Source organism: Dendronephthya gigantea, unplaced genomic scaffold, assembly GCF_004324835.1.
Source record: "Dendronephthya gigantea isolate DGI-Jeju-01 unplaced genomic scaffold, DenGig_1.0 000032F, whole genome shotgun sequence".
Taxonomy (NCBI): Eukaryota; Metazoa; Cnidaria; class Anthozoa; order Malacalcyonacea; family Nephtheidae; genus Dendronephthya; species Dendronephthya gigantea.
The window spans coordinates 2,042,185-2,066,363 of NW_021163042.1; the positions used below are offsets into that span (position 1 = coordinate 2,042,185).

General features: G+C 35.3%; 3 protein-coding genes across 3 annotated transcripts; 1 reads left to right on the forward strand and 2 right to left on the reverse strand.

Annotated features, from left to right (window-relative positions):
* The first annotated feature begins 534 nt into the window (after nt 1–534).
* LOC114524817 (oral-facial-digital syndrome 1 protein homolog) lies at nt 535–24,171 on the forward strand. The gene is made up of 27 exons (XM_028546006.1): nt 535–699; nt 911–1,126; nt 1,753–1,821; nt 1,907–1,940; nt 2,041–2,151; nt 2,398–2,540; nt 2,770–2,859; nt 3,034–3,117; nt 3,410–3,516; nt 17,805–17,924; nt 18,200–18,273; nt 18,726–18,817; nt 18,891–18,968; nt 19,094–19,161; nt 19,245–19,288; nt 19,471–19,529; nt 19,742–19,846; nt 20,072–20,183; nt 20,253–20,298; nt 20,676–20,886; nt 21,212–21,389; nt 21,528–21,711; nt 21,949–22,692; nt 22,798–22,948; nt 23,276–23,320; nt 23,483–23,535; nt 23,915–24,171. The coding sequence occupies exons 1-27, from the start codon at nt 616–618 to the stop codon at nt 23,949–23,951; spliced, it is 3,339 nt and encodes a 1,112-aa protein (XP_028401807.1). The 5' UTR covers nt 535–615; the 3' UTR covers nt 23,952–24,171.
* Nucleotides 3,728–6,082, reverse strand: LOC114524825 (calponin-2-like). Its single transcript, XM_028546016.1, has 6 exons — nt 5,921–6,082; nt 5,006–5,127; nt 4,840–4,906; nt 4,561–4,665; nt 4,311–4,343; nt 3,728–4,007 (listed from the first exon to the last, which is right to left on the reverse strand). The coding sequence occupies exons 1-6, from the start codon at nt 5,969–5,971 to the stop codon at nt 3,831–3,833; spliced, it is 555 nt and encodes a 184-aa protein (XP_028401817.1). The 5' UTR covers nt 5,972–6,082; the 3' UTR covers nt 3,728–3,830.
* On the reverse strand, nt 15,061–17,123 carry LOC114524824 (C-type lectin domain family 3 member A-like). Its single transcript, XM_028546015.1, has 3 exons — nt 16,947–17,123; nt 16,431–16,651; nt 15,061–15,594 (listed from the first exon to the last, which is right to left on the reverse strand). The coding sequence occupies exons 1-3, from the start codon at nt 17,071–17,073 to the stop codon at nt 15,151–15,153; spliced, it is 792 nt and encodes a 263-aa protein (XP_028401816.1). The 5' UTR covers nt 17,074–17,123; the 3' UTR covers nt 15,061–15,150.
* Nucleotides 24,172–24,179: the final 8 nt, after the last annotated feature.

Sequence of the window (24,179 nt, forward strand, 5' to 3'; positions counted from 1 at the left end):
ATTTAATATTCAATGACTGTATAATGACTATAATGTCATGAATGGCAAGAGACAGAGTGACAGGGGCATGTTGTAGGGGCATGCCGCGGGGTCAACCTGCATTGTAACTTGTACGCCATAATCAGCCGTTTTTTAAAATTGCACCCGTATGAAAATTTTATTTATTTCATTTTGACGAGTATCATAACCGTCTTCAGTCAATCTCCTGACTATCCCCTTGCCCCTCATGATGAAAACCCTGGGTTGCGAGAGAGGTTAAAAATACATTTTGACTTAACTCTTAAGGGACTGTTTTTGGGACGTAAATTAAAACTCGCCCTCCAATATTGGATGCAGTTCGTAAATCTCGTCATTACCTACATTCAACAACTACGACTTCAAAATGAAAAATCGGTTAGATTAACTTTTGACTTTTGTTGTGATCTTTATGCATTTTTAAAATTTTTATTACATGAAATTTCTCAGATTTCTTGTATCCGCTGATAAAGATGATGTCTATAATTCTGTGGGCTCATCAAAAAACTACAGAAAAGATTTTAAAATTATAACAATCGTACCTGTAGTGATGGTACTGTTTTATTTACAAATCGATCGAGTACTAGCAAAATTACCGAAATGACTACTGATCTGAGTGCTGAGGATGTGAAAAATAAGTTGTTTCACTCTCTAAAGACCCGCGGTGTTTTGGATTCTCTTAAGGTAATAATAAAGGTATATAAATATCCTCGCTCATTCCTCAATAAAAATCGTTCACGTGACAGGAGAGGCTTAGTCATATATATATATATATATATATATTTTTTTTTTTGTGGCGCGAAATTTGAATCTAATTTGAATCTATTCTCACCTTTGCACAAATTTCAACAATATATTAATTCCACCAATCAAACTGCTCTAAACTATAATTTAGTCTCAATTAAGAAAACAACTAATAGAAGAACTTCAAGATACCACAGGGATACCAGTGCTTCACCCTAAAATAAAAACATCACCTGAGGTGGAAAGTGGTGAAGCTCCATTATTTCAAAGAGCAGCTAATAGCATTGTTGCAGAATACTTAAAGAAATGTCATTTTGAGTACACATTGTCAACATTTCTACCGGAAAGTGGAACATCTGTGGATAAGGTTTATATATGTATAAAATTTATATTATGAAATATTTAAAATTATTTACAATTTATATGAAATATTTATCTAAATCTATTTAAGAATGATTGAAATGCTATGCTTAAAATGCTAGACATGTGACAGTCTGAGTGTGCATGTGAATATACATGATCATGATTTATGGTGCAGTGACAAGTGATTGTGCCATGAGAACAAATCTGCCTCTTCGTGCACTTGTTTATTGTTCTGTTTATTATATTGATGTAGGCCTGGGCCTTACTCTTGCTAAAAAATACAATTTAAGAAATTTTGGTTAAAAATGTTCAAACAACATCACCAGCGATACTGTATGTTCAAATACTCATGGTAAATTGTTGTAGAAAAATCAAATGCTCATTCATGGTAGATTGTTGTAGAAAAATCCTTGTCTAAGTTTAAAAATTTAAAAATTAAAAAAATGAAAATCAACCACAGCTAGGGAAGCCATTTGCAAATTGCAACATGAATTTACCTGCCATATTTTGGTATGTTATCCCTAAGTGTGTAATGCAAAGATATATCATACAAGCATACAATATCTCCAATTTAGTTGTATATAATTTTCACAATTGTTCTAATTTTTAACAAAACACTATATATTTTAGATGTTTTCAAGCAAAGAAATTTTGCAGCTGCTTAACATTGATCATAATTCAAAGCTACATCATGATCTGGTAAGTTGCTTTATACCAAGATCTGGTATGTGTACGTAACTTTCTTTTTTTTTATAAGTCCTCAAGTTTTAAATTTCTCTTCAAGGAACAATCTCTTAGTTCAAGAGAGAATTCAAAAGGTCAGCTCTTGAAATATTTTTCAAATTTGCTACTGCACACTAACAGTGTATTCATGCCATTAAATTACAGATTAATTAATTAATTTTAAACTTTTCCTAGGATTTTTATGGCACTTCTTAGGGGAAATAGCAGCTTCCCAAAATAGACTAAAATGCGATGTTGATATTCAAACTGAAGACATTTTATCTACGCAAATTTCAAGTTCCTTAGGTATGTTACTATATATTGTTATTAACGATTTTAATTTTTTTTTTTTTTTTTTTTTTTTTTTTGTTATTTTATTTGTTGTTTGTCACTAATGAATCCCACATCCCATGTGTTGTTGCTGGAAACATATCCTAATCATATCATAAAAAACCTTTATATCTATCTATATATATATCAAAGATAGTTGATAGTTCTATTTATGGAAAGTGTCTTTGTTTTTATTTTTATTATCGCATTTCACATTTGTAGAAGAGAGGTTAAGCAGCGTTGAAAAGGAGTACTTCGAAAAGCAAAAGTTAGTTCAATTAGATAAAAACCAAGGATTGGAGGAAAGATTGCTGGCCATGCAAAAGAAATATGAAGAGCAAAAAAAGAATGAACTAGAGCAGGAGGTACAGTGTTTCAGTCTGTCTGCTACCGCTCTGCGTGTTTGAATGCCAAAGTAAACCAGGGAATAGTTTTTCACTGTTTCAAATCAAGTATTGGATGGGCTGTAAATCTCTTATTGAGAAGGGCAAAATATTTCCCACATTAAAAAAAGGAAATTTGTCTGTAAAAAAGGTCTTTGTGATAATTGTAACCTTTAATAAAAAATCCTCACTTTTTCAAACTTCTTTCAAGGTAAAGGCATTTCGAGCCGGTGAGTTATCCAGACTGAGAATGGAGGAGAGACAAAAATATGAAGCGAAAATTAGTGCAATTCGCCTAGAGGTGAGAATTTTTGAGTGCTGTAGATGACGTCCTATAAAAACGCATCATGGAGTAGAGATTTTGGTGTGTGAGTGTGTGGATATAATCCTAAAAGGCGAGACAGGCAAATTGTATAGTTAGTATAAAAAGTACCGCAGAGAAAATCCTTCTTTACATGCACGTGGTTTTTTGCAGTATGTTGAAGAATTTAACGCAAAGAATCAAGCTTTGAGAGCATTAGAGAAAGAGATGTTGGAGAGGATAAGAAAACTACAAGAGGTATACCTACAAAAACTACAAGAAGTATACTCTCCTTTACATGGCTGGAAGCTTATAGAGCCGTTTTGGAACGTCGAAACTTTTCATGAGGAGAATCGAACGCAAGTGAACTCAAACAAAGACTTTAGCTTATTACATTAGGTTCGGCGCATGAAAATTTCGTTTGCTGGAAACAGGTCTTATCGATGATGGTTAAGAACTATGTTATACACACCATACATACTCTAATCGAGTAATGTAGAAAGCGAACATACAGTACAGAATGACATTCCAATCATCAAATATTTTTCAGGTCCATCAATCTGAAGCTTACGGGGAAAGACAAAAGTTCTTGGATGAAATACGAACTTTTAAAGAGCGTGAAGCTGATTTAAAAAACAGAACTTTGATGCAGGAAAGGTAACACATAAGCTTTCCGCATGCAGTTGCGTATTAAACATATTTGGGTCGTTTTTTCCAATCAGATTGCAGAATGATATCTAGGTAGTGCATGCGAGGTGGGTACCTAAAAATTTAGAGCATGATACACCGATATGGAGTTCATTCTCATATAAGCGCGGCAGCGTCTTGTTGAAGTCGTCCCGAAGAAAAATAGTGCACAAAGTCAAAATTTGAATGAAACTAATATTTATTCATTTAAAGCAAGAATAATGTAATCAACTAAGGCTTAAGAAAACATAAAGACGTATATCTTGTAAATATCATCCAGAACCTCAACTTCGATCCATATTATCCTCATGACGAATTTGTCTCACAGCGCCAGGAGCTGTCATTCCTTTTTGGGATGCTCCCTTGTTTGAACCCATTTGCAGCCCAATTATACCTTGACCAGCTTTCATTTGCTCATCAGTAAAATCTCGAACATTTGGCGTGGATTCGCCTCCCGTTACCTGGAAACATGATAGTATACATTTACAGAAATCTGCTCGTGCATGGCGCGTTGTATTTGACCCCGAATTCGTGCTGTTCAAATGTTCACTTATGAAATTTGACCGGTTCTACGTGTTCATGCGTTTAACGAATTAACGTTGCTAATTGCAAACTAGGTTTAAGGTGAAAACTGGGATTAGAGTTTGGGTGAATAATAATGAGCAAGTGACGTCTATTTTTTGTGACAGAAATTCAGTGGTTATTTCATTCCAGCTACACATAAAAAGAGTGGATAAAACAAAATACATTAATTTTGTATATACCTTTCTTTTGACTGCTAAAATGCCATCAATAACCTGAGAATTAATAAAAAGATAAATTAGAGAAAAATAGTACAGAAATGGCTTAGGACTAAAACGTTTTGCAAGGCTGGACGAATATACATCAATGTGCTAGCAATTAATAATGTAGGCGAGAAATTTAAAGCAATGCAGAATTTTTTCAAGTGAGAGTCAAATCAGGGGTGGTTTGCGGGCATTTGTGAGGATTACTGTAATGTAGTTCATAAGTTACCCCAGGTATATTAGTAGCCTCATATAAGTCAACTGTTTGGAATAAGTCGATCTTGTTAACCCCAATTGACTGGCAAAATTGCAGGAAATTTCCAATATTTTCCATCTAGATGAAATTGAAATTATATATTACTCACAAGTCACAACACTTATATAATTGAACTGAAGTTTTGATGTCTATTTGATGCACACTTAACGTGAAAAGAAATTCTGGGATTAACCTGTTACAACCTAAGGAGAGCTTAGACACTGCTTAATTTATAGATTGCAAAATGCATACCATTTTGAAAGCCATCTTCGACTCATTGATTTTCTTTACAGATCCAGGCTGAAGTGCATTTGCTAAGCTAAGTAATTTAAATAGATTTAATTTAATTACAAATAAGCAAACACTCATCTGCACACTATCAATGGCAGTGGCAAAACTTTGAAATATAGCTACTTACTCGCATAAAATAACACCATCCTTCAAAGACTCATGGAAACCTCCAGGGAAGGATTTTCCTGTCGTACTTTCAATAAACTCTTTAGCTTCCTTTTCCAATTCTGGGTCATATTTTCCAGCTTTCTAAAATTTTTCAAAACGTACTTTTTGGTTCGGGGGGTAGCTATATTCTCATTTCTGTTAAAATTGACATCCGATATTAACATTAATAGGAGATTTTTCGTAGTCTTTACTCTTTCACTTTCAACAAATGTGAATGCTAAGATGGCGTGTCTGCCTATCCACGGTGTAGTGAAAGAAAGGGGTGGAGCTCTTGAGGCTTAATTCCTTGTTAAAATTGTTATGTATGTTGACGAGTTATTAGTTCATACTAGAGGTATGCGGCACGTTACTGTTTTGAAAAACGTATTCAAATGCTATATAGCTCTGGCATAAATAAAATCTATACTGACAGAAGACGAAGAAGAAAACAACTGTAGAAATTGCATGCATAGCTATTTTAAGACTGACCTCCTACGGGTAGCCGATCGAGTAAACTAAATAATCTAGCTTAACTGAAGTTCGCGTAAACAATATAAGTACGTATGTGTGCTTGCTGTAAACATTGTAATTCTTTAATGGACTTCAATATTTATAATTATTATATGATACGTGTTAAATAGGAAGTGTTTGGTCACGATATATCAAATTAAATGCATACTCATGCAGGACAAATTTCCAAAGCATACATGGAAATCAGATGAAACATGCATCGATTACTCGCTTCTCCAGCGATATTTTTTCTGTCTTTTCAATGTGACAGCCATATAACATTTAAAATTTACCATACGAAGGAACAGAAACGGTTACAGCTATTAAAGATTCATATTACAAACTGTATTTATTTTAGCGCTTTTTGCAAAATATGTTTTATCACCTTTCTTGCTATATCAGCAGTCATTCCATAGCCTCTTGGTCGTTCTGCCATTTTTACTGCAGCTAATACTTTTTACTACTTTAGTACGACGATCCCTCTCCACTGACTGCAAGACACAGATGTATTGCCTGTTTAAATAGCTGGACAATTTAAGTAATTTATCCACGCCCCAACGTTATTACCATATGACGCAATCAAACCCGAAACCTTGTAAAAGAATGTGCGGAGTTTGGAATTATTATTAAAAGGGTTTTATCTATCCACTGGTATCTGGCAAATAAAATGTGTTTAACTTCAGGGGATTTTAGTTTAGGAAAAAATAATGTTTGAGTAACATAGCAAGAAAAGACGTTTCTGGCAAATCTCAGCCGGAAATAATATAGCTAAGGAAATTTGAGCATTTTAGAGCTGAGCATTTGTAGCATTCTGACAGACCCGAGTTATGACCATATGTGGTTAAAAGGTCATATATGGGTCATTAATATTTCATTTTGTAAAAAAATGGTTCCGAGTCTGTCTGATATGTTTGATTGTCTGCAAATCACAAAGTATATGTCACTAAGCATTGGTACGCATTTATATCAGCGTTCAAACAACAATTTCAAAATGTGCCGTATTTTTGAAATGAATTTCTTATACACAAGTGGATGTAATATAAAAAGACCCTAGATCGAATCAGTAGAATGTCATGACTCTGTCCACGGTAGTATATCAGCAGGTTATCGTTAGACAAAACCAATAAAACAAATGTTTAAGTAGTGTTTTGGATAAAACAATGTATATCAGCGGGAAATGTTTAAAAATGCAAATTAGACCAGCTTTGGTACCAGCATGAGTTCATTAAATTTCCAAGTGTATTTTTCACAGACAGACGAGCCAAATTACAATGCACAGCTAGTCTGCCATCGATAGCCGATTAAACGTTTAAAGATTTGCAAAACATTGAAGCATTCAACGGCAAACATTACATCATGCATAGTTTGACATTTATAAAGTAAATTTGCGTGGTTACGTGCTCGTAAAATAGCATTCGGCATGACAGAACATACCACTTAAAACATTCTTTCACCATGGTTACCTTCCCTCATGCACAAAGATATAAAATTACATCCAGAGCACTGGCAACTTTTTACAAGAAATAAGCTTTTCCATGCATTATTGAGTGTGTCATTTCCGTTATACTAAGTTACTAACATTCCAAAATCCCTTTTTCTATGATTCTAATATAAAAGAAGGAAGCCTATTCACCCTGCCAAGGAATCTGGTAAATTTTAGGTCATATTTCACATCGTTTGAATATTTTAATTTCTTGACAAAACCCTTCCCAGACCCACAAAACATGCAAGTAGTCTTTGTTTTATATATAACATGCATGTTTGGATCGGTACAGACGGTACTACGTGGCATGGTTATATAGACTGGAAATCTAATTTTGTATTTGACTTTAGTTGCTTAGTGAATTTTAGTTATTTTACTTATAGTCACATATCATTCATTGCTCCTCTTTTCTATTTCGCGTTGAAACAGAGTTTTTGGTATTTTAAGATTTTTGGCATTCATTCCTTTGCTCGAATGGAAGGGAAGCCATTAATGGACGGCCCAGTGCAAACGGCCAATTGAATATGAGACGATCGAATATTTCAACAACATTCACGTTGACAAAATTTTAATGTCGTATAGACTTTTGGTGCTTAAAAACCTAAACATATTTTTCCTAAAGTTCATTCAAATAAAGTTAGTTGCCGCCGTTTTAATGTGAAATTTCAAAGTTTCCAATATTAAATGCATTCGTCTAAAAAAATTAGGCAAACGTTCATTCGTGTTATGTTAAATATATATATATATATATATATATATATATATATATATATATATATATATATATATATATATATATATACACCCATTTGCAAAAACGTTGGCCGCAGATAGATAGATAGATAGATACTCGAAGTCTAATTAGAATTGCATATGATTACATTTGCATGGAATTCAATCATATTACACAACATATGCAATTCTAATTAGATTTCGGGTATCTATCTATATATCTATCTGCGGCCAACGTTTTTGCAAACGGGTGTATATATATATATATATATATATATATATATATATATATATATATATATATATATAATTAAATAAATAAATGTTTAATCTAAAAATATTGTCATGGCTACACGGTGTTTCACGCTCAAGGCGATCATCAGGCGAATATATATATATATGTATATATATATATATATATATATATTTGTGGTAGGATATGACACCGAGTGGCAGCCCGCCATGGCGAGCAGAAAATTTTACTTGACCACGGCAGGATTTGAACCCGCGGCCTTCGGTATACTAGTCCGATGCTCTGCCAACTGAGCTACATGGCCAACACGGTCAATTAGAATTTTCTGCTTGCCATGGCGGGCTGCCACTCGGTGTCATACCCTACCACAAATCATCCCTATTCCCGAGTACCATCTTCATGCATATATATATATATATATATATATATATATATATATATATATATATATATATATATATATAGAAAAAGGTTGCTTGTCAACTAGAGAGATATTATTCGAACATAACCACTGCTTTGTATTTTTTAATATCACTTTATTCACAAACGTTTTCGCTCTCTTAGCTCTTCAGGTGATAAATGATGACAGTGGTTATTTTGTTTACTTACATATAGTGTAATATGATACATCCTATTTAGTGTGACTATGTTAAAGTTGTGTTATTTACAAAGATAAAATTAGCATGCATTAAGATTAGGTTCTAGTGTTCTAATTATTTGTTTCTCTTTGGTCTCTCTTATTAGTCTATTAGCGTTGATACACTTATAGATCGGCATAATGTTAAAGTTGCCTTTGCTACATTTAGATAGGTGTTCACTGACGGTTAAATGTCGATATTCTTTGTGTCTAATATGCTGCTTATGCAAAGTTACTCTGTTTCTGAGGTTTTCAGTCGTTCCCACGTAGAAACTGTTGCAATTTGGGCATATTATGATGTAAATAACTCCTTTAGATTTACAGTTCATGTCATATTTTACCGTCCACGTTTTTCCATTCTTCAGTTCAATTTTGTCCCCGGTGATTATATGAGGGCATGTGCCGCAACGAGGTTCATTGCACTTTGTCACAGTTGGCGTGGCGTTGGACGTTGAAAATTCCGCTTTCGTTAAAATTCCTTTTAAGTTTTTCGGTTGACGTCTGGTTACAATAAGATTTGTTTTCTCCATTGTACTCCTTAATTCGTCTGACAAATTTAAAACTTTCACTGTTTCCCTTACTTTCCCAATAATGCTAGGGTTATTTGGATTGTGTGTTAACACTAGAGGTAATATTCTGCCTTCGGGTTCCTTCGCCTTTGGTGTTCTTAATTCCTCGATACTTTGGCCTTTCGCTTTTTCGAAGCTTGAGTTAATTAGCGTTGTTGGATAGTTTCGACGTACGAGAAATATTCTAAGTTCTTCCAAGCGTTGTTCACGAATTTCATGGTTGGCGATAATCGTGCAAATTCGTCTAGCTAATGTGTAGGGGATGTTGGTCTTACAGTGTTTGGGATGGCAGGAGTTGAAGTCGAGGTACTGGTGGGAGTCTGTTCCCTTGTAGTAGATGTCTGTGTAGATTGTTCTTCCGTCTTTACATAGTAAGATATCTAGAAAAGGTAGTTGTGACTCATGTACTTCCATTGTAAATCTGAGTTTCGGATGAAAGTCGTTCAAAAGTGTGTGTAGTTCATCAAGTTCCTCCCGTGTTTCGTCCCAAAATAGGAAGCAGTCGTCCAAGTATCTTTTAAATATGGCGATGAATTGTTCTCGTTGTTCCGTGCCATAACGGATCTCGAATCGTTCATATAGTTTTCTTTCTAGGAAACCCATCACCAATGTTGCATATGTTGGGGCCATTTTTGTGCCCATGGCGGTTCCTTGAATCTGTCGATAATGTTGGTCATCGAATTTGAACGTATTTTCTTTTAGCACGATGGATACGGCATTTTGAATAAATCCTTTCGAAAATGGGCGGGCAAGATGTGCCGTGTAATTATCTAGCCAGTATTCCATAGCTTCTAGACCTAGTTCGTGTGGGATATTTGTGTAAAGATTAACGACGTCAAATGACACTAGTAATGTTTCATCGGTTACTTCATTTGGTACGTAATTGAGAAAATCTAGGTCATCGCGGATGTAACTAGGGACTTTTGCGCAGAGTGGCTTTAGCACGATGTCAATAAAATTGCTTAAACGGTGCGTTGGCGAGCTTGGTCCGGCTACAATGGGTCTCATTTTCAAGTCCGATGGAGGGTTTAATTTCACGTACTCGGCATTTTGTTCTTTTATTGCGGCTTTGATACTAGCGGATTTGTGTATCTTTGGGAGTCCGTAAAAGTTAGAAGTTTTGTAGGTAAAATTATTGATATAGTTGATCTCGTCATTGGTCAGCTGTTGTTTGTGTTCTCTGGTTAGTTTGTTGATTTTCTTCATAGTGTTGCTGTCCTCGTTGCCGTTAGGTAGTTCTGTGTAGTTTTCCGTGTCATTTAATAGTTCAAGTATTTTCCCTTTGTAAAAGTTTCGGTCCATTATTACTGTCGCGCCTCCCTTGTCAGCTTCCTTTATTATAATTGTGTTGTCTGCCTTTAAGTTCTGCAAGGCTTTTCTTTCCGCCGCGGAAATATTACTTGTGATCGTCTTTCTGTCGCTTTGATCGTGGTTCAGTTCATTCAATTGTGTGATGTTTTCGATGACCATATTAAGCTCTCGGTTGTTGGATCTTGGTGGCACGAAGTTGGATTTATTCTTTACCAGAGACTTGTTTGTTGTTTCATTTTGGTTGTCATTAGTGCTGAAATGTTCTAACAGGCGTAGTTTGCGTGAAAATTCTTGCAGGTCAGCTTCCAACTCTTTCCGATTTTCTTTTGGTGTAGGTGTAAACTTTAATCCGCGCTTTAATAAGTTTATTTCAATGTCACTCAGGTTTTTCGACGAAATGTTTATGATTTTCGGCTGTATTAGAATTGGCTTCTCTGTATTTGGTAGTGTGCCGGCCGGCTGAATGGGTTGTTGAATTGGTGTCGCGGAATGTGATTGTGGCCGGGGATTGACGCTAAAAAATGGTTTCTTTCTCGGTTATTAATCTCGGTATTTCTTGGTTGAAATTGGTCATGATTTTGGTTTGAAATTGGTCACAATTTCAACCAAGAAATACCGAGATTAATAACCGAGAAAGAAACCATTTTTTAGCGTCAATCCCCGGCCACAATCACATTCCGCGACACCAATTCAACAACCCATTCAGCCGGCCGGCACACTACCAAATACAGAGAAGCCAATTCTAATACAGCCGAAAATCATAAACATTTCGTCGAAAAACCTGAGTGACATTGAAATAAACTTATTAAAGCGCGGATTAAAGTTTACACCTACACCAAAAGAAAATCGGAAAGAGTTGGAAGCTGACCTGCAAGAATTTTCACGCAAACTACGCCTGTTAGAACATTTCAGCACTAATGACAACCAAAATGAAACAACAAACAAGTCTCTGGTAAAGAATAAATCCAACTTCGTGCCACCAAGATCCAACAACCGAGAGCTTAATATGGTCATCGAAAACATCACACAATTGAATGAACTGAACCACGATCAAAGCGACAGAAAGACGATCACAAGTAATATTTCCGCGGCGGAAAGAAAAGCCTTGCAGAACTTAAAGGCAGACAACACAATTATAATAAAGGAAGCTGACAAGGGAGGCGCGACAGTAATAATGGACCGAAACTTTTACAAAGGGAAAATACTTGAACTATTAAATGACACGGAAAACTACACAGAACTACCTAACGGCAACGAGGACAGCAACACTATGAAGAAAATCAACAAACTAACCAGAGAACACAAACAACAGCTGACCAATGACGAGATCAACTATATCAATAATTTTACCTACAAAACTTCTAACTTTTACGGACTCCCAAAGATACACAAATCCGCTAGTATCAAAGCCGCAATAAAAGAACAAAATGCCGAGTACGTGAAATTAAACCCTCCATCGGACTTGAAAATGAGACCCATTGTAGCCGGACCAAGCTCGCCAACGCACCGTTTAAGCAATTTTATTGACATCGTGCTAAAGCCACTCTGCGCAAAAGTCCCTAGTTACATCCGCGATGACCTAGATTTTCTCAATTACGTACCAAATGAAGTAACCGATGAAACATTACTAGTGTCATTTGACGTCGTTAATCTTTACACAAATATCCCACACGAACTAGGTCTAGAAGCTATGGAATACTGGCTAGATAATTACACGGCACATCTTGCCCGCCCATTTTCGAAAGGATTTATTCAAAATGCCGTATCCATCGTGCTAAAAGAAAATACGTTCAAATTCGATGACCAACATTATCGACAGATTCAAGGAACCGCCATGGGCACAAAAATGGCCCCAACATATGCAACATTGGTGATGGGTTTCCTAGAAAGAAAACTATATGAACGATTCGAGATCCGTTATGGCACGGAACAACGAGAACAATTCATCGCCATATTTAAAAGATACTTGGACGACTGCTTCCTATTTTGGGACGAAACACGGGAGGAACTTGATGAACTACACACACTTTTGAACGACTTTCATCCGAAACTCAGATTTACAATGGAAGTACATGAGTCACAACTACCTTTTCTAGATATCTTACTATGTAAAGACGGAAGAACAATCTACACAGACATCTACTACAAGGGAACAGACTCCCACCAGTACCTCGACTTCAACTCCTGCCATCCCAAACACTGTAAGACCAACATCCCCTACACATTAGCTAGACGAATTTGCACGATTATCGCCAACCATGAAATTCGTGAACAACGCTTGGAAGAACTTAGAATATTTCTCGTACGTCGAAACTATCCAACAACGCTAATTAACTCAAGCTTCGAAAAAGCGAAAGGCCAAAGTATCGAGGAATTAAGAACACCAAAGGCGAAGGAACCCGAAGGCAGAATATTACCTCTAGTGTTAACACACAATCCAAATAACCCTAGCATTATTGGGAAAGTAAGGGAAACAGTGAAAGTTTTAAATTTGTCAGACGAATTAAGGAGTACAATGGAGAAAACAAATCTTATTGTAACCAGACGTCAACCGAAAAACTTAAAAGGAATTTTAACGAAAGCGGAATTTTCAACGTCCAACGCCACGCCAACTGTGACAAAGTGCAATGAACCTCGTTGCGGCACATGCCCTCATATAATCACCGGGGACAAAATTGAACTGAAGAATGGAAAAACGTGGACGGTAAAATATGACATGAACTGTAAATCTAAAGGAGTTATTTACATCATAATATGCCCAAATTGCAACAGTTTCTACGTGGGAACGACTGAAAACCTCAGAAACAGAGTAACTTTGCATAAGCAGCATATTAGACACAAAGAATATCGACATTTAACCGTCAGTGAACACCTATCTAAATGTAGCAAAGGCAACTTTAACATTATGCCGATCTATAAGTGTATCAACGCTAATAGACTAATAAGAGAGACCAAAGAGAAACAAATAATTAGAACACTAGAACCTAATCTTAATGCATGCTAATTTTATCTTTGTAAATAACACAACTTTAACATAGTCACACTAAATAGGATGTATCATATTACACTATATGTAAGTAAACAAAATAACCACTGTCATCATTTATCACCTGAAGAGCTAAGAGAGCGAAAACGTTTGTGAATAAAGTGATATTAAAAAATACAAAGCAGTGGTTATGTTCGAATAATATCTCTCTAGTTGACAAGCAACCTTTTTCTATATCTACACTTGTATTTGGCACAACGCAACTTTTATATATATATATATATATATATATATATATATATATATATATATATATATATATATATATATATATATATATATATATATATATATATATATATATTTGTGCATTTTTTGCTCTTAATTGAGCCATGTGTTCACTTGTGGATATATATGTGTAAGGTGTATTTGTTCTTCTACACAAGCATGACCAACCGCGTAAGCAGAAAACTCTACTTGACCGCGGTGGGAATCGAATATATATATATATATAAATAAATAAATAAAAATGCAATTTTGTTGTTAATATGAAGAGTGCTCGATGATAACAAAGTAACAGAGCAGAAATATTTATTTATTGCTTAATAATATTTACAAATCGCTACTCAGAGTTTCACGCTAAGCGTTTTAGAGAGTAGTATCTCAATCGCTTGAAAATCGCATTAGCGTTGCGTGCAATTTTGTTGTTAATATGAAGAGTGCTCGATGATAACAAAGTAACAGAGCAGAAATATTTATTTATTGCTTAATAATATTTACAAATCGCTATATACTCAGAGTTTCACGCTAAGCGTTTTATAGAGAGTAGTATCTCAATCGCTTGAAAATCGCATTAGCGTTGCGTGCAATTTTGTTGTTAATATGAAGAGTGCTCGATGATAACAAAGTAACAGAGCAGAAATATTTATTTATTGCTTAATAATATTTACAAATCGCTATATACTCAGAGTTTCACGCTAAGCGTTTTAGAGAGTAGTATCTCAATCGCTTGAAAATCGCATTAGCGTGAAACTCTGAGTAGCGATTTGTAAATATTATTAAGCAATAAATAAATATATATATATATATATATATATATATATATATATATATATATATATTATATATATATATATATATATTATATAATATATATATATATATATATATATATATATATATAGCTACGCATATTCTTGAGAATCTTTCAGGAGTGTGTGTTTGTGCATTACTAGAATTTTAAGCCAGCTTGCATGGTGCTCTTTCCCTGTAAAGTTAAAACATTTGAATCGCCTGGTTATTTTAATTATAGTTACAAGCGATTTTACGGCAAGACCAACTCTCTTAGGGCCGGTTGTTCGAAAGGCTTTAGCATTAAATTTGTATCTTATGAATTAAATATGAACTTCCATTGACAATTAAGCTATTTACATCGATACATCTCAGCCCAGTTGTTCAATAAATATATAGTTTTGTTTTCCATTTTGAACTTATTCAGGTGGATAAGTTAAAAATGGAAAACAAAATGATCTATTTATTATCCAACTACATCAAAATATTTCAGCTCAGTTGTTCAATAAATAGATATTAAAGCTAAAGCTAAACGCTTTTTGAACAACCGGCCCCAGGTCTCTTGCTTGACCCTCATATGTATGGAACGTTATGGTATTTGATGGTTTGATTCCGTTCGCATATGTAATCGTGGAGTGGGTGGCATGCAACATTATTCCATTTACCAGTTTCGCTGTAAGGAACGACACAGAATTCCGAGTTAAGGTAATTTGGCTCATACAAGGCCCAATTTGTATAGGATGTTGGTACGCCATTGACAGTATAGAAAACCTTTGTATTGGGTTGGGGCAATCTTACGCCGATCCACGGAAAATACAAAGGTGGTGTTCTTGCTTGAGATAATCTCCAAATTTCGTGTTGTTCTGTGCTATCATCAGGAATGAATAAATCACCTTTGAGTGATTGACAAGCGGATCTAGCGTCGTCCCAGTTTAAGCGCGTGCTTTGAAAATAATAGCATGATGAGAAAAGTTTGAACCAACCATCTGGGCATGTAGTTTGGTTGACTACGCGAGTCTGAAATATTAAAAATATTATATTTACGGAAGTAATGCAGAACATGATGAAATAGTGTTATATAATCTAAAGGTGTGTTGACACGATCAGTTTTTTCAGGTCCAATTCACTGATGAATGTTTTATATTCTGTTGAAATGCAATGTATATATGGGAGCAAATCAATTAAAGCCAAACCTGTACTGCTTTATCTCAATAACATACTACATTACATACGTCGGAAGTGAATTAGATCTGAGAAAATTCGATCGTGCGAACGGACCTTGATTAATGCTTTTACAAGGCTAATCTGGGGGCGAAATGTTAGCCGAAAACTGATGACCACACCCAGTTGCCGCTTTTCTTTCAATTGTAACCATACGAGTCTTCTAATCGATCGCACCCACAGTTTTGCTGCCATGTTTATAATTATACACCGTATGTCATAATCAAGGAGGGTAGTGCATGCAACGTTGTGTAACTGCGTAGACAGCAAATAACTACCAAAAATATCATGCGTACTGAGTAATTGTAATATTAAGATAACTATTATAAGGTTATAAATTTAACAGTTTTTAAGTTTTTGTTTAGCTGGAACGGTTGATGGAAAAATGAGTAAACTATCGGTTCTCCGGCAGAAATCGAATTAACCTGCGCTTTTGTGATGCCGCTGCAATGCTCTTGCCACTGAGCTACAGAGGTAGCTGACAAGAGCAAGCGTGGTTTATGTGTATATGATGGTAATGCTGGGAATAGGTGAGGGTAAATCAATAATGATTCTTGGCACTTCACTCGATGTAGGTAAATTCTAGAGGTTGAAAGGGTCTTAATTTCAAGTGGAAATAACTGAAATTTTACCCTTAGAGCTTTGTACAAAGTCCATTTCCCTGTATCAATACTGGTTTGTTGAATATTTCCCATGTCTCCAACAAGAAGTTGACAATTTTTTTCGATTCTCGTTTCTGCCGACTTGTGGTTGAAACCTGTACAATTTTTCACGCGGAGACAACGGTGACTGCATTCCAGCATGGACGACACTGTTTCACTGGATAGGACATTAAGCACCAGATTACTACCGCCTATATATAATTGATAAACGTTTAATGCCATCTGAAAAAAGAAACTATATAATGGTGTAGGCATTTTTATCTGTAAGACGATTTAAATTTCACAGGTTTTCCGGCGCGCTTATATATAGAAAATGCCTTACTGGGAAATCCACGGAATTAAAATATACGTAGATAGATAAAATTTTTTGATGTATTAGATATTCAAGTGTTCAATAAAGCAAGCAAACGAAGACACGTATATTACATACATCAACTATTGCTGCATGGCCGAATTATGGGCAAACATCGGTTATTTTATTCTTACCAGTTTTTACTTTTCGAAAAAACGATTCCTGACTACTGTCACACAATTGAGTTAAAATAAACGCGCAAGATATCAAAGAGATTATCTTCATTATCATGCCAGGCGGCTTCGTTATCTCGCCAGACATCTTTAGCAAATGAGAAAATAAAAATGAGATGGCATGCCCTATAATTCCGTTCCCTGAATAAAATAGACAATGCGTCATAGCTGCTATGGCAACAAAAACATTCTGAATTTTAATAATATTCTTGTATGTTTGGATACACCACGTAAGTATTTAACACTGCAAAGCTTTCGGTCCCTTAACCCGGGCCTTCATCAGTGCAATTACCTGACGTGTAGATGTGTATTCAGGCATAATTGCACTGATGAAGGCCCAGGCTAACGGACCGGAATCTGTCCAGTATTAAATACTTACGTGGTGATATACCTTAATTATAATTTATATGCGAGGAAGAGAGTTGCCTTTTATTGTTCTGTCACTTATTCCTCCTACAGCGCAGTAAAAGAAAGAGAAAACAGTATGAATACAGTAGTATAAATATACGTGGTATTCCACAATTTGATTATTTAAATTGAAATTAATGAATTTTGTTCACGACGGAGTGTACTTGACGGAGTGTAAAATAATATTGATTTGTTATATTTATGATTTAGTACTCTAATTATAAATATTGATGAACTTCCATATCGGGCCCACCCGTTTAATTGGTCCTGTATTTTTTTCATAAATTAACCTGCATCTTTTCGCCATCGCTTCTGCGTGTGCGTGTGGTTAAGAGATGTGCATGGATAAAGGAAAAACACGGAAACAAATTTCTCTTAGCCATTGAGATTTTTCAATTTTATTTTTCGAAGATCGCAAAAGCTGGAAAAAGAGCGACTTATCAATGAAGCTGAAAAGATAAAAGCAAGAGAGGACTCATTGAAAGAGAAGGAAAAGCTACAGTCACAACGATTTGACGCCGAAATTGAAAGGTAATGCAGCATTTATAGGTTGTTGTTAGTTACTGGAGAACAATATAAAGTTGCTTTTGACCTAGAACGAAGTCAACGAACCCATCTTGGAATAAATCCAGTTAAGAGTGTTTACACTTAAATGCAATGCTGCGGGTACCACCCGGATTCGCTTGCGGCGAAGACCAGTTAGTGTAGACAAGCCTTTTAACACCATGGGAATCCTTATAGACGCTAAACAATTGAAAAACGAAGCGTCTTAATTTTCTAACATCCATGTGATTTTCATAAAATAGCTTCAAAAGTAACTATGAAAAAAATTATTTGGCCAAGAGTCGGGAGTTTTTACGACAGGAAACTCGATTGGAAGGTAAACTCAAATTCATAAGATCCCTGTAGCACTGCAGGGGGTGTTTCATGAATTTATTTAGAAACTCCCATTTAGATAAGTTGTCATGCAAATTGCTCGTGAGTTATTCTTCCCGCCCCCTTATGTCAGAAACCGATAGGCCCCTATAACAAAGTGTTGGCCTATTAAGTGTATGTAGAAATTATAATAATATAGTATTAAGAAATAGAATATATAGTATTAGAAAAAGAAACTTAGAGGCAAGGACTCGTTAAGTAGGCAGTAAGACAGATGAATTATTGTGAAGGAAAAGACTTGGTGGTTATATATAGACTAATATAGTAAGGATGATAATTATATATTATACCCATCATGCCTCATTCAAAACCTCATTCAAAACACTTATTATATTAAGATCGGTAAACATGCATGACCTTATGGGCAAAATGATAAAGTGTTTTGGGAAATTTCAGCGGAGAGATCAAAGCTGGACGGAGAGAGAGAAGAACACTTGAAATGCAAAGATGAACTTTCCATTTTTAAAGAAAAATGTTTACAGCTACAGGTATTTTATCTCATTTAGCTAGTGCATTCGCGTTTTACGTAGAATTCAAAACAAGATATCTTAATTGCTATAGTCTACAGTTGATGCATCACATTTGTTATTGGAGGATTTGAAACTACAAAAAGAGAATTTGGAAAAAAAGCTTACCGAGGTTAGTGTTACCATGCACCAGTAGTTGCCTCTGACCCTCTCGATCATAACGAGAATATACAACTTGCTGTTGGTTGATCGCAAAATACTTCCATCATTGTCGAAGCTTCGTTTCTATATTAACAGATGAAAGACTATCAAACACTGAAGAAGAAAGAAATTATTTTGACGAAGGATATTGAGCACTTAACTCAGTATGTTCCATCGTTATAAAGCCGTTTAAACCTGTGGGTTAATTTTTTTATGATTATGTTATTTTTCTACTCCCAATCTATAGACGTTTAACAGAATCTAATATACACTGCAAAGAACAGGAGAAAAGTGAGAAAATATATCTTTCTTTTGTTTCTTAACTTTTTTTGGTTATCATTTCCGTTGTTTCCAAACAAACAAAGAATTCTGCTAATTGGGTTTAACGGATATAATATTGGATGATTATAATTTTTGCTCTTTATCTTCATTTTCATTGGTTTTTACTTTTTATCTTTTCATTACTTTATTAGGGCACCATAAATTGGTTAAAGATCTGACTGAAAAAACTGGTAGACCTTCCAAAGAAATTGTAAGCATATACACCTGCATGGGATCATCTTCTGAAAAGCAATTTTGGTATTAAATTAATCCGCGTAGAAAGCAATTTAATTCTTATGTCCTTATAGCCATCTTATATGTTTAGATAGAAACAGTGAAAAGGAAACAATCCTTCACGATTCTCTCCACTTCACACCATTTGGTCAGTTCAAACGAATTTGTTTATTTCTTCTTTTCTTCAAGATGCTGTTACAGCAAGAGCTGGAAGAGGCTAAGAACAAATTTCATGAAAAAGAGAAAACTTCGTATAAAGAACGAAAATCTTTGGAAATACAATTGGAGTCTCAAGTAATCTTAAACGTTGTATTTAAAAATTTACTAAAGATGTATAGAAATTTTATATACATATTTGTAAGGAAACCAATTTTTTTGAAGTAGCCTTGGGAGAAATCTAGTTGGAACCAGCAAAGAATATAAAATAGGATAAGAATGGTATAAGGTTCCATCCAAGTTCAACATATTTTCATTGCATTTGATTAATGATTATATACTTTGAAACCTTCTATTCGATAGATCCAACGAGCAAATCATTTTCAAAAGACATGCGAAGAACAATTAAACACCCAGCGGTTTTTGGAAACGGAAATAGAAAATTTGAAAATGATGCAAGAACAAACAGAACGACGTAAGATGTGGTTTGTTTTGTACCAGACGTGATGTTGATCTTTTTTACTTATGCATATTAATTTCTTAGTTCTGAATATGGAGTTGCGTCATCATGCTGCTAATAATTCAAATATGTAAGTATCGTTTGATACGCCGAGTTATCCTTGAACACCTCTGAAATTTAATCGATTCACTGAGTGATAGAAACTGAATGATACGATATGTTTTCGTTCTGGTTACGCAGTGACATCAAAGTGGTCATGTTAAGTAGAGTTCACGCTCCAATTTAATGATAATTTAATGTCATTTGGAAGGAGTTATTAGCTTACAAACGAGGAGGTGAAAATAGAATAAGTGCAACATGCACTATACTAACAACGTATATATTCATAACTCTCCCCACTTTTTCCTGTGGCAACCTCCAGCTTGCTACATTCAGCGCAATTGCACTTAGTGAATACAACAGATACTCATATGACGTCAACACCTGTCTTGCATCCGCAATTTTTAGGTCGTCGTCACGAAGAAACCAAAGCGGGCAGAAAGCGTCACGACGTAAAATCTTACATGAGCAGGATGTTTCTTTGCCTCAGCGTCCATTATCCACAAGAATACCCGAGAGGGGACATGTGACAGAAGAAAGTTCGACCATGGACGAAAGTAGCCTTGCCAGTCTTATTGAAGATAAAAAGAGTTTTGAAAAATTTGAAAGAGAAGCTGCGGTAATTTGCTATTCAGAAATTGATCAGACGACTGGATACGGGTGTTGACTATAGGGTCCCAATACATCATCATAAAGGAGCGTTTGAATAAATATATCTTGAATCACACTTCTTCACACTCACTTCAATCCTTCCATTAACTTCGGGACAACTAAATGAAAGTATACTACAGAGTTCTTACGCCACCAGCTAAGACCCGTGGGAAAAGCGTAAAACAAAGGATACATTATTTTAGGCATTTTAGATCTGCCTCCATTTCACTTCATAGTATTGACAGCTAAAAATATATTGTCTATTTTCACTAAATTACTAATCCACATTTCAGGCTCTTGATGCGTCTTACAGAGACTTTCAAAGCCGTATGACTGTTCATCCAAAATACTCAGTGACAAGTATCCCCAACTCTATGACCTTTCGACGCCTAGCTAGCTATCATTCCCTTCATTCACCACCACCAATGGGCACAAATTTTGGATCTGAAGGTTTTAGTTTGGCTTCCCAAAGTAAGTCAGTTCCTAAACACGAATTTCTGGATTCCAAATTTCAAATTTGGGGTGTATATCCCCGAACCCCGAAAGTGCACGAAGCCTGTGTTGAATTGAAGTCGTGTGAAATTTGAATTAAATAACGTTACCTTCCAGGGAGTAAAGATGAGTTTCGTCCACTGAAACAGGTTTATGATGAGAGCGATGTCTCTGGTCTTGTCAGACATCCCTCTTCTGCAGAAATGGAAAATAGCGAGAAATCAACACGTGAGAATAACAACTCGGATAATCAGCGTGCCATTTCACACGAAAAATCATTTGAGCACTCCGATTCAGATGCGTAAGTACCTACTACTTTGTATGTAGATTGATGTGCGTGTTTATGTGTGTACTGATGAATCGAAAACTTCACCAGCTACTGAAAGGGATAAAGCGTTATCAGTGAAAATGTTTTATGCATGCATATTATGTGTGTAGTCACAACGAACATGATGTACTACAGTCGATACTACAGACACGACTGACATAGGTATATTTATACCTAAATTTTGAGGAAGATTGTAACTTTTTGGTTTAGAGAATCAGGAGTGATGAATGAAGATCATAATGATCTATTATCAATGAACGATCTTAATCCCGTTGATCTACCCGCGGGTAGCTTCAATTCCAAAGAAAGAATTGATGTCTCGAAGGATAAGGGTGCCATGGAAAACATAAAATTGAGAGGTAAAACCTCATCAACCAGGTTAGACAATGAAAGTGACGACCTTTTGAAGGCTCAGAGTATTTCACAAGCGTCGTTTCATAACAATGATGGGTTCTTGGATCAGACGGAAGATTGCAAGGCAGAAAAGGAAGTTAACCTTCTTAATATCAATCAACTCAACAAAGGCTTATCTCCAACAGATAAAAAAATTAACACAGCGGAAGGATTTGATGGTTGCAATGTAAGACAGCATTTTAAGGAGGGTAAACTAGATAACGTGGGCGAAGGAAAGGAAAAACATGTCACGGATGAAGATGTACGTTCTTGTGAGACAAGCCAATCATCAGAAAAATCATTAAGTCATGGCCCCTTGCATGTTGACCAACACACATCTTCATATTCTGTGGAACGACACCAGGATAGCTCAAGTACAACGAAAAAACATATGAATACAGGAGTCAAGATTTATGACGATAAACGTCCGAGCACTGAACTTGATATGGAAGAGATAGAGGAGAGAAGGTTAAGAGAGACGGAGAATCTTCGAGACGAGGGGCAAAATGGCAAGAACGACACTATCTCTAGAGAATCATCACCTAATGTCGGTGGTAAAAGGTATATAAGTTTGCTACTTATAAAAGTCTTAAGATCCTATCTGAAACTATAAGGTCTCAACTAATCTACTCAATTTTTATTCGAGCCTTTTCTTTCAAATTACAGTGAGGACATTTCTTCAAACGGTTACCGAAGCTCCCACGAAGCATCAGTTGTTGAAGAGAACGTCGAAAATAACGAAAACGATCCACCTATAGATCCTGTTATGTTACAATATATGGAAATGATTAAACAGCAACGTGAATCGGAGAAAAAGGTATACAAATGCACATGTTTTAAAGATAATTATAGTTTGAAGTAATCAAATGTCATTGATTCTACACTCTACTTTATCGTCAGTGTGGTTTAGAATTTCCGTTGCTTGACCTGAAATAATACTTTAGAAGAATGTGTTTTCTGAATGTTTGAGGCAGATATAGTAACTCACAGGTTTCCTGTTTTGAAAAAACTCATTCCTGCATGTCAACTTGCAAATCTCGGGTTTTTTTCCCTTATTGTATAACAGGGTGCAACGGTATATAAATCGTGGTTCAAACTGTATGGTTTGATAATAATTTATGACTAAGATGCTTTGCATTTTTAGACGTCTGAAAAAATATCCGTCGATGTTAGTGCAGACGAGTTGCATGTAAGTACGTCTTCTTTATTCTGAGAAACATTCCCATCGTTTTCCCTAATTCCAACTATACAGTTATGTCTTATGATCTCATGCATGTTACTCAAAAAGAAAGTGCGGACAAATGGCAGGATACAAACGCCAATGTTGCTATGTTTTCGAATTCCAATATAGGATTTTAGTGATAAAGGAAGTCATGTTTCCATTGGCAAGGATGAAGATTTGAGGTAAGATAATGTTGATGGATATTATATGAATTAACTTAATTTTTTTATTTTCGTCACACTGGACAAAGAATTAGTTTCTATTAATATGGCAACTCTTTGAGATATGATTGGAAATTATAAAAATGATCGGCAAAAGATCAGAAGATTGAAAGTATTGCCGCTAGACCGCAATTAGCACGAATTTAATATATTACAATACATTTTAACACCAGTACAATTTGAACAATTGTAAACTTTCCGTGCAGGTTTGTCTCATACTGCACGCCTATATACGAACCAATCAAAATTATCAAATTGCATGTTTCATTGAAGTTATTATATAGAATCCTTTACTAGCTAGCGTACCTAGCGCCGCATTAATGCAGCGTGTATTTTTTAGTATAGGGAAATTGTCTGACGATGATTTCAATTGGTAGCGCGTCTTCATTCAAGAAACATTTTTGAAATATGTGTAAATATATGTACATTTTTTCATCAATATCCGTAATTAGTCAATCTATGTTCGTTGTTTTCGTCGCTTCGTTCGCCAATAATCTATTCTTTTCGACTTATAATTTTGTAATAGTTGTTAAATCGTCACTATCGAAGCAGTTGTTATTCTCCCGACAATGTAGAAATAAAACTAGTTGACAACCAGTTTTAGC